This window comes from Limulus polyphemus, unplaced genomic scaffold (genome assembly GCF_000517525.1).
Source record: "Limulus polyphemus unplaced genomic scaffold, Limulus_polyphemus-2.1.2 Scaffold3079, whole genome shotgun sequence".
Lineage (NCBI taxonomy): Eukaryota > Metazoa > Arthropoda > Merostomata > Xiphosura > Limulidae > Limulus > Limulus polyphemus.
The window spans coordinates 38,729-49,695 of record NW_013668689.1 but is presented as its reverse complement, the minus strand read 5'-3'; the positions used below and the strand labels follow the sequence as shown (position 1 = coordinate 49,695).

The window sequence follows — 10,967 nt, the reverse complement described above, 5'->3', positions numbered from 1 at the left end:
TAACACATGATATAATGGTTTTGAGATCTGCTCCTGCCTTGATAACACATGATATAATGGTTGTGAGATCTGCTCCTGCCTTGATAACACATGATATAATGGTTGTGAACTCTGCTCCTACCTTAATAACACATGATATAATGGTTTTGAACCCTGCTCCTGCCTTGATAACACATGATGTAATGGTTGTGAACTCTGCTCCTACCTTGATAACACATGATGTAATGGTTGTGAACTCTGCTCCTACCTTGATAACACATGATGTAATGGTTGTGAACTCTGCTCCTGCCTTGATAACACATTATGTAATGGTTGTGAACTCTGCTCCTGCCTTGATAACACATTATGTAATGGTTGTGAACCCTGCTCCTGCCTTGATAACACATGATATAATGGTTGTGAACTCTGCATGTAAGTCTGTTGAAACTAGAAAGTTTTGTGATACTGATTATATCACAGAATGTTTCAATGTTTCATTCAGTCGTGTAATGAAACCTTTTAAATAGACTGAACACAGAAATGTTTAGAGAATGTGGAATAAAAGAATGTACCTAGTTTCTGTAAATGGAGAAGTCTTATGATACTTTGGATGTGTGAAAATAAAACACTCTGGTGATGTTGTGTAGTTCAGGTTTATGAAAAATGGTTAATAAGCCTTTGCTATTTCCAGGCTTCTCAAAACCCTTTGCATGTATATCAAAATTTTGAATGTTACTCTTTTTCAGACGGCACTGAGTCAGCTTGTGATGGCCAGACAACAGCTACAAACTGCTATTCAAGGCTGTGTCGAAGCCACTACCTCTCTGAGTCGTCCGTCCAGTCCTGAGGATGCTATTGTTTCACCCTTGCCAGAGAGAGAGACTCAAATCAAGATTCGTCTACAGGATTTCATTGAACAGGTGAAGTTGTTTTCAACACTGTTGTAACAAGAGTAGCTTTCTTTACACTAAAATGGTTAATTTGCTTTTTCAAAATTTTCTTCCATCTTTAGAAGCTACATACAGTTGAAAAAAGCAATATTTATCTCTTTGTTCATCAATCTATCAGTTCATCATTTTCAGAATGTAGTACATTGTGTTAATCCATGATATTACTCATTTGATATTTAAAAACAGTTCATTTTCATAATGTAGTACACCGTGCTTATCCATGATATTACTCATTTGATATTTAAAAACAGTTCATTTTCAGAATGTAGTACACTGTGCTTATCCATGATATTACTTATTTGATATTTAAAAACAGTTCATTTTCAGGATGTAGTACACTGTGTCAATTCATGATTTTATTTATTTGATATTTAAAAACAGTTCATTTTCAGGATGTAGTACACTGTATCAATTCATGATTTTACTTATTTGATATTTAAAAACAGTTCATTTTCAGGATGTAGTACACTGTGTCAATTCATGATTTTACTTATTTGATATTTCAAAAACTCGTTCTTTTTGTTGTGCATACATTACATGAATCTTAGGCTGAATCACGCATAGTGGCTATCAACAACATTGTCCATGAATGGGAGGCTGTGACACAGTTAAAGGAAACAGTAGAGCACTGGGTTGCTGACCAGAAGGTGACAGTCTCCACCCTAGAGTCTGGACTTGTGGTTATGGAACCAGAGGTGCTTCAGCATCAACTGAATGATTTAGAGGTATACCTTATTACCAGTCATCAGTCGTGACAAACATACAGTTGATAAGATAATGTTAGCATCAATATAATGTGTAACTACATTAAATAATATATTATCTATTGTAACAGTTCACAAAATAAACTTTTTTCATAAGAAATAAAAAGCCCATTTTAAAACTAATGTTTTTTTACTTATTATTCACAGAACATGAAACAAGAGTTGGAGGAGAAACTTTCAGCTGTTCAAAAAATTGAACAGAAAGAACAGAGCACTCTACCAAACACTGCTCATACAGTCCTGAAGGAAAAGCTAAAATGTTTGGAAGACCAGGTGTGTTTTAAAGTCACTTTCTATTATAATAGTTAAGCAGAAAGAACACAACACTCAGTCAAACACTGCTCATTCAGTCCTGAAAGAAAAGCTAAAACGTTGGGAAGACCAGGTGTGTTTTAAAGTCACTTTCTATTATAATAGTTAAGCAGAAAGAACACAACACTCAGTCAAACACTGCTCATTCAGTCCTGAAGGAAAAGCTAAAACGTTTGGAAGACCAAATAAGTGTATATGGCAGCCGAGATGTATTAATAACATAAACGTTAAAGACAAGATTTGTATTCACCATCTAGTCAGTCATTTTAAATCATCAATGGACATTCATGTGTATATTATAAACATAAAAGTTAAATTTTAATTCTAATATGATATCTCCTCTCACAAAAAGCAATTTTTCGCTTGCCACTAACCTTGATACTCCCACATATTACTGCATACTAACATGCAAGTGATTATGCAGCAACCCTCCACCAATAAGAGTGCAACACTACCCCTATCATAACTAATCTTCTCTAATCTTGCAACTGTTAACCTCTTCTCGATTGGCAGTCTTATTTAATAGATATGTTTTTGCTCACAGTTTGATTCATTTATCCACATGTTTTTACTTTCTTAACTTTTCTACTTTAATTACATTGTTCTTTGCCATTTTCATTCTCTTTTGTGAAGAGTTATGAATTATTGTATTTATCTTCTCTCCTCTTTAAATTTCGTGAGTTGTGCACTTGCAGTCTTAGGTGGTCACGACTGCAACTGCTGCAGTGAAATTACTGCCCATGTTCAATGGGTTGGAACCATGATTCTTGGCCCATGAAGTGATGGCTCTGCTCAGTCGGGAATGACCAATTTCATGCAACAAACAGAACATACTGATGATTGTTGTATCAGTGATCGGGAACTTTTGGATTTAGACAGCCTTTTTCCCCCTCCTGAATATGCCTCACAGTCATGTGTTGTTTTGGGGGACTTGCCCACACCTCTTTCCCCTTTGGTGGATTTGATTATTCAGGAATGTTATGTTCTGTACTTATCTCCCATTCCTATGTTCCACCCCTTCTCTTTTTAGGGACTAGACTTTGGGTCATTGTTTTAGTGTTTTCTCCTTCCCTGGATACTGGGGTTCATGCAAATCATTTTGGGGAGCACTTGCATTCAGGGGTCAGTATGCCTCCACCCCTAAGTACTGTGGATAATCATGCTTTTTTGATTATCATCATTCCAACTTCCCTTATTTGGACTCGCAGTGTTTGGTGTCACTTTTCCCTTAGTGGGGATCAGACCCCGATAATTCGATTACCTTTTCCCTTATTTGTCTTACCCTGATCACCCTTCTCAAGTGAGGGCTGGTGGGAGTCGGATTTCTTTAATTTACCCACGTTCGGAGGTGTCCTTGGTGGTCGATCCATGGGTTCTGAAAGCTGTTTTAGTAAGTCTGGTCCTCTACTTCCATTCATCTCTCCCATTGTCTCACAATCCTGTTTCCTTCCCCATTTGTTGCCCACCTGATTAATTCCAGGGGCCTTCATTTCCTCTGCTCTATGGATGTGTGGCTGATTCTTGCCTCCTCACAAGATGACTCAGTCCTACATCCTCTGTTTATTCTCCATGACACTGTCATGGTGGATTGGCTTGTCACAGTGGAACAATGTTTCCTCCACCCACACAATTTTTGGTTCATCTCGGGGTGTTTTTCAACTCCCTCCTCCTTCAGGCCCTACCTACTCTACTTCAGTTGCAAGCTATGGAATGTCTCATATACAGCATATCATTCTCTCCTTCTTCTAATGTGTGAGAGGTTTTCTCTCCTTTTCTCTCAAAGCCTTCATTCCTCTTGGTCACACCCTCATGCGACATGATCAGTGTGTTATGATAAACCAACAGAGCCTTGTTTGGCTTACCCTCTCTTACAAACTAATTTCGACTGGTGGTTGGATCAGAACTGATGGTGTTCCTCTTCCTCCTCCTCACCCAGAATGTCACCTTTTATGATGCTTCATTCTCTAGTGAGGGGATGTATCTCGACAATGAGGAGGTTTTGGGGGTATGATATCATTCCGAGTCTTTTCTCCATATCAATCTTGGTACTTCTTGCTGTTCATTAGGCTTTCCTTCCCTTCCTGTAGGCTCCTAGAGGCTGTTTGGTGATGATTCACTCTGATGTTTCTATGGTAGTCTCTTATATCACTAGGCAAGGAACACTCGTTTTGACAAACCTGTTTTCTCATATTGAATCTTCTGTGTTGGACCCACTACCATTCCATCACTTTGTTGGAATATCATAATCTAGGTGTCCTGAATCTGGTCATGGATCATTTATCCCATTCCAACAAGATTCTTTCTGCAGTGTAGTCTTCGGATCTACCTGTTTAGTGGGTTTTGTGAGCTCTGTGGAGTGTCCTAGCCTTGGATGCTTTTGCCACTCTTCTCAATACACCACTTCCCCGATTTTGGTCACCTGTTCCTCATCCTTTGGTAGGAGCAGTCGATGTTCTCAGTTGGTATTGGTACCAATATGCATATCCTCATATTCATCTCCTTCCACATGTCCTTGCCATACTTCAGACCACTCCGTATAGCATTCTGCTGCTGGTTATGTAATAGCTGGCTCACACGTGATTTCCCCTGCTGCGCTGATTTTTGGTGTCACCTCCCTTTCTCTTCCTTTATCTCTGACACTGCTCTGTCAGCCACACTCTAATGTGTGTAATACATCTGTACCTGCACTCCATATTCATGTGTGGCTTTGTCCAGTCCTTTACCTGAAGAGCCGGATTTTCGTGTGTAGCTTCCTTTATTTTCCATCCTGTTCTTTCTTCCTTCATGGCGATTTACCTAAATACATGGTACATCTACCACTTTTGGTATTTCCTAAGGGGTTATAGTCCTTCCCATCCTATGGTTCCTCACATACCATCTTTTTTGACTTGGCTTTTTTTATTTCTTGTGGTTTGGGCTATAGAGTGACATTATCTGCCACTTTTCAGTTTCCCGACTTTGCTTGTGTTTTCCAGTTGCCAGCATTATTCATGTTGTTTTATTCCTTCCATTTTCTCCATCCTCCCTGCTCTGCTTCTCTTCCAGATTAGCACCTCAATGTGATCCTCCATGTTTTCCCTGCCCTTCATTGGTCCTTTTATATTCATGTTCTTTAAATCATCTTTCCTTTAAGTCCCTGTTCCTCATTGTTCCTATACTGAAATATTTTCAATTGCTCATGAGAGCACTTCTCCTTCATTCTTTTTTCCCTTCCCTCTTTCCCCACCTTTATGACCATTCCAATTCCAACTGCCTTCTTTGCCCAGTAAGGTCTCTTCAGTGGTATATGACATGCTGTACTGCTCCCTTCCATGGTTCCTAAGTTTGTCTGTTTCTTCCTAGAAATCCTCACTTGTCCCATGACATTTTCCCCATTATCCTTCTGGGTTGAATTTGCCTGGCATTTTTCTTCCCTCCTCCTGATGATTATCACATTTTTCATGTTTTCTCCCCACCAGATCCATCACTTTACCATGTCCTTGGCTGCAATTTTGCATGTTCCCTTGGGGGACATCACCAGTACTGCACCTATTTATCTGTAGGTGGTAAGTACTCTGTTCTTTTTCCTTGCAGAGGCCTTTATCACATATTTGTATCCCACTCTGTTGCGAGTGTTGCCTGACCAGATATACTTAGATTGAAATCTACACTGTACGGCCTGTGATCACATACCATGCTAGATTACTGTGACATTGAGGCTTTTCCTATCATGGACCTAATGTACAATTCCAGGTGCTGCTAGGTGTTGGTTGATCGACTCCATCAGTGTGTCCTATATGCATCAAAATATAATATCATAACACATCAAAAGGTCATGTTCCACACACTGTTGAGATGGGATGCTCCGCAGGACTGCTTATAGGTATTTCTCATGGTCTGTTGCTTCATAAATATATTCATCCAAGACTGTACATTCAAGGATTACTGCCCATCTCTGATGACCTATGGTGTTGAGGCTCTTCCTACCACAGACCTGATGCAAAATTCCAGATGCTATCAGGTGTTGGTCGATCAACTCCACCAATGTGATTGCTGTACATTTCAAAATAGGGTATCGAGATTACCCATAGCACTGTCTCCAGTGCTGTGGTCCTATGGACTCTACAATGCTATTTTTTTCTCCCTTTTTCTAGTGGAGTATGGGAGTCCTTGCCACTTACCAGTTCCTAGTCACTGGAATGGTAGACCATAGAGGCATGTCCTCCTGAGTGTGCCCAATACCACTCAGTTGAGTGTACGGTGATGGCATTCTCCTGGTGTAGATGGTGTGACAGCCTTCCTACCATGGAACTCATGTATAATTCCAAATTTCGTCAGATGTTGGATTTAGCACTCCACCATATATTGCAACTTGCCTCTCCATCTGAGGTACTCTCCTTCTTACCATCCACTGGATTTTGGTTCTCAGGTATGAGGTGTTGGTTGAAGCTTAACCAGTCATATAAGTCCTCACGTGTTTGGATCGTACCCTTCTCCTACCACAGACGTGGACAATAAATTCCCAATGCCACCAGGTTTTGGACTGGTGATGCAACCCCAACTAGCAGTCCATCTTCCTACCATCTACTGGATGTCAGTTCCCAGTGGATCTGGTGTTGGTTATCTTGGAGGTAATTCCTGCATATATAAAGCTGGGTACCCTCTTCCTACTGCAGACTGGACAAAACATTCCCAATGCCACCAGATTTTGGACAGGAGAGGAACACCCACCTAGACTCCCCACCTTCCTACCATCTGCTGGATGTTAGTTCCCAGGGGATCTAGTGTTGGTTATCTTGGAGGTATATACATGAGGAGGTGGTTTCTTGGTACGGAACCTCCCCTTCTTTCCTGGTACCCATTTTTGAGATGAAAGGTAGAGGACCCTCTTCCTACCACAGACCTGATATACAATTCCAGATGCCACCTGGTGTTGGTTGAGGTCAAACTCCCATTTATGGTCTTTTGTGCTCTAGCCACTCCACATCAGGAGTTCCACTGTTTCTGTAATTGTTTCTTGTGATCTTTCCACGTTTCTGCTCTTTTTTAGCAACACAATACTAAAGGGCAAAGAGTATACTTGGCTCAGAAGTGGGGTGTTGTTTTTAAATTCCTTCTTACACCTCATGGTTTTCCTTTGAGTGCTTCCTAAAGAGGGGATCATCTTCTTACTGGCCCTCCACCAGTTCAGTGTAAGATTCAAGCTGTTTGTGAGTAGAGATAAGATATCATATTGGAATTTAACATTTTCATAAACTGAAAATGTATTTCCAATAGATACTTACCCCCCCCTCACATTTCCCACCTGTCCTCCCCACTTCCAGTGTGGTTTGGTGTGATCTCGAAGTAGTTAACAGCTGTAAGATTAGAGAGGAGTGCTAGTTACAATTCGATCTTAAAACATCCTTGCATTAGATAAATGCATTAACAGATAAATTGCAGTAATATTCTGTAAACATCATCAATTCGATCTTAAAACACCCTTGCATTAGATAAATGCATTAACAGATGAATTACAGTAATATTCTGTAAACATCATCAATTCGGCTTTAAAATACCCTTGCATTAGATAAATTACAGTAATATTCTGTAAACATTATCGATTCGATCTTAAAACACCCTTGCATTTGATAAATGCATTAACAGTTAAATTACAGTAGTATTCTATAGTGACAGTCATTGAATAATAATATTCTATACTCATCTTTAAAACATAAATAAAATGGAAAAATTACAAAAACAAGTGTGGAAAAAGGTTCATAATAATTGTAAATCTTATGTGTTGAATTATTGTTTTACAATTCTGTGAAGTATAAAACATAAGAAAATTGTTTAATTTTTTAAAATAAAGGTTGCTCAACTGATGATGAAGACAGATGCTAGAAAAGCTGCTATCAAACAGTTCAAAGATCTCATTGAAGAAGTTGAGGGTCGACTTGAGTTCATAAGCACTTCTCTAGAGTCTGCTGAAAAGCCAGAATCAGGGGACTCATTACAGCGACAAGAACTTCTTAAGGTGATTTTCTTAGGTCTCTATCTGCCAAGAAGATGTTTATGCTTCAGACCTGCTCTAAAACTCCACATTTCTGTCAATTTATATGCTCATCTTTACAACGTTTTACACTTTACATTTTAATCCTGTGCAATACTTCACATTCCTGTCATTTTCTTCATTCATCTATTCAACATTTTACAGTTTAGAATTTATAATACTTTACATTCCTGTCATTATTTTCAATCGTCTATTCAAAGTTTTACAGTTTAGAATTTAGTCCTGTTGTAATACTTCACATTCCGTTCAATGTCTTCATTCATATATTCAAAGTTTTACAGTTTAGTATTCAGTGCTATTGTAATACTTCACATGTCTCTGTGTGTCATCTATTCAACCCTGCTTTTCTATTAATTAATGTTTTGAAAGAGTTTTCTTTGTTTTGCAGCAACTTACAGAGGAAATAGAGAGAGCTAAAGGACAAATGGCAGAATTAAATACAAGTTTATCAGAAATCTGCAACTTTCTTGAGGAGGAAGAAAGAATCAAGCAAAAGGAACATTTAAAGTAAGTACTTATGGTGTGACCCTAATGTAATATAAGGAATGATAGTGTGACCCTAATGTAAAATAAGGAATAATGGTGTGACCCTAATTTCAAGTAAGGAATGATGGTGTGACCCTAATGTAAAGTAAGGAATAATGGTGTGACCCTAATGTAAAGTAAGGAATAATGGTGTGACCCTAATGTAAAGTAACTATAATGGTACACATGAACACCTGATTGTTGTGACCCTAATTTAAAGTAAGTAATATTGGTGCGACCCTTATTTAAATAAGGAATGATGGTCTGACCCTAATTTAATATTAGGAATAATGGTGTTTGTTACCACAAGAATGTAATGACATTTTTATTCATTTGCTTTTATAAGTGCAAATAATTTCAAGAAAATGTTTGCTGTATTCATATCACTAAAATATTATTATCATATTATTCCAGAACCCTTGAAAAGAAAGCCAATGATTTGCATAAGAGAGTGTTACGGCGTTTGGAGAGTTTGGACCTATTACGGGCAAATTATGGTAGTGTCCTAGAAGAACTATCAAAATTGCAAGAATGGGTTGAAGAGAAACTGGAAAAGTTACATCATTTATCACCTCCAGGCTTTCATACAGAATCCTTAGAGAAAAAGCTCCAGGAGGCTCATGTAAGTAATGAAACTATATCCAGGCTATCATACAGAATTCTTAGATAAGAAGCTCCAGGAGGCTCATGTAAGTAATGAAACTATATCCAGGCTGTCATACAGAATCCTTAGATAAGAAGCTCCAGGAGGCTCATGTAAGTAATGAAACTATATCCAGGCTATCATACAGAATTCTTAGAGAAAAAACTCCAGGAGGCTCATGTAAGTAATGAAACTATATCCAGGCTATCATACAGAATCCTTAGAGAAGAAGCTCCAGGAGGCTCATGTAAGTAATGAAACCATATCCAGGCTATCATACAGAATTCTTAGAGAAGAAGCTCCAGGAGGCTCATGTAAGTAATGAAACTAAATCCAGGCTATCATACAGAATCCTTAGATAAGAAGCTCCAGGAGGCTCATGTAAGTAATGAAACTACATTCAAGATTTCATCTTGAATCCTTAGAGAAGAAGCTCCAATAGGCTAATGTAAGTAATGTTTCACTCATTAGTGTTAGGCCTATTATATTCTATATATTACTAATGTCTTAGGAGAAGCATAATTAATTACAATGCTTCATCTTGGAAAAGGCATTTATACCTTAACAATGTTTCACTCAGTGTCAGTGGTTGTGAAAAACTTTTTTTCAGAATTGAGAAGTAGTCTTTTGTTGGGTCTTGTATTTTAAAAACGAAGAATTTTGATGAGGAATTGGTTTTAAAACATTGTCTCTGCCATACTAAGACAACTTGTGTACCAAATTCTCTCTCACATTCAAAGCTACTTTGGATAATATTCTCTACCTGGGTTGAATAGAGGTGCTACAACTCCAAACTGCAGTTTTTACCTGGTGATGATATGAATCATATTACTATATTATAGTTTTACCAGCATTCTGTTTTTCTTTATTTCACGTAACAAATTATAATATATTAAACACAGAGTCATAAAATGGGATGTTTTCTTAGCAATTTACAAAAAAAAGTGTGAAAAAAAAATCTTCCATTTCTTTATTATTCGTAGTCTCTCCGGAGAGAAACCGTCAACAAAGAAGTTGTGATTGAAACATCTGAAAAAAGAGTCGAGACTTTAATTCCTGAACTGGACAACAGAGATGCTGAAAATGTTAAGAAAATACTAAAAGAGCTGAAGCAAAAGTTTTCAGAGTTGAACAGTGCTGTGCAGTCTCACATTGACAAGTTAAATGATGTTATTGTGAAAAGCCAAGAGCTAGAGCTGGTGATTGAACAAGCTAAACAGTGGTTAAGAGAAAAGGAACAAGAACTGAGTCACATAGAGGTAGCCGGTGGAAGATCATCTGAGACTGATAAAACTATAGATCTGATAAAGGTAGTTCATAAACTTACATTATGTTAACCATCTTGTAGCAGCTACTTATAATTTATTTCAGTAGTTCATAAACTTACATTATGTTAACCATCTTGTAGCAGCTACTTATAATTTATTTCAGTAGTTCATAAACTTACATTATCTTAACCATCTTGTAGCAGCTACTTATAATTTATTTCAGTAGTTCATAAACTTACATTATCTTAACCATCTTGTAGCAGCTACTTATAATTTATTTCAGTAGTTCATAAACTTACATTATGTTAACCATCTTGTAGCAGCTACTTATAATTTATTTCAGTAGTTCATAAACTTACATTATGTTAACCATCTTGTAGCAGCTACTTATAATTTATTTCAGTTGGTCTTGATTTTATAGAAACTCACCTTTTTAGAATAAATGTATAGCCTTCTTTAAAGAAAAGTTAGGAATTTTTACTTTAAGTTCTGACT

At 37.6% G+C, this 10,967-nt stretch overlaps 1 protein-coding gene across 1 annotated transcript in view; it reads left to right on the top strand.

Annotated features, from left to right (window-relative positions):
• Positions 1-10,967, top strand: part of LOC106468616 (nesprin-1-like) — a gene marked incomplete at both ends in the record, with an annotated part of 121,329 nt that overhangs the window by 91,684 nt on the left and 18,678 nt on the right. The window contains 7 exons of the mRNA XM_013929045.1: positions 726-899; positions 1,478-1,654; positions 1,841-1,966; positions 7,836-8,000; positions 8,425-8,543; positions 8,976-9,183; positions 10,188-10,514. Of these exons, the coding sequence (XP_013784499.1) occupies positions 726-899; positions 1,478-1,654; positions 1,841-1,966; positions 7,836-8,000; positions 8,425-8,543; positions 8,976-9,183; positions 10,188-10,514 (1,296 nt within the window). The remainder of the gene's footprint in view (positions 1-725; positions 900-1,477; positions 1,655-1,840; positions 1,967-7,835; positions 8,001-8,424; positions 8,544-8,975; positions 9,184-10,187; positions 10,515-10,967) is intronic.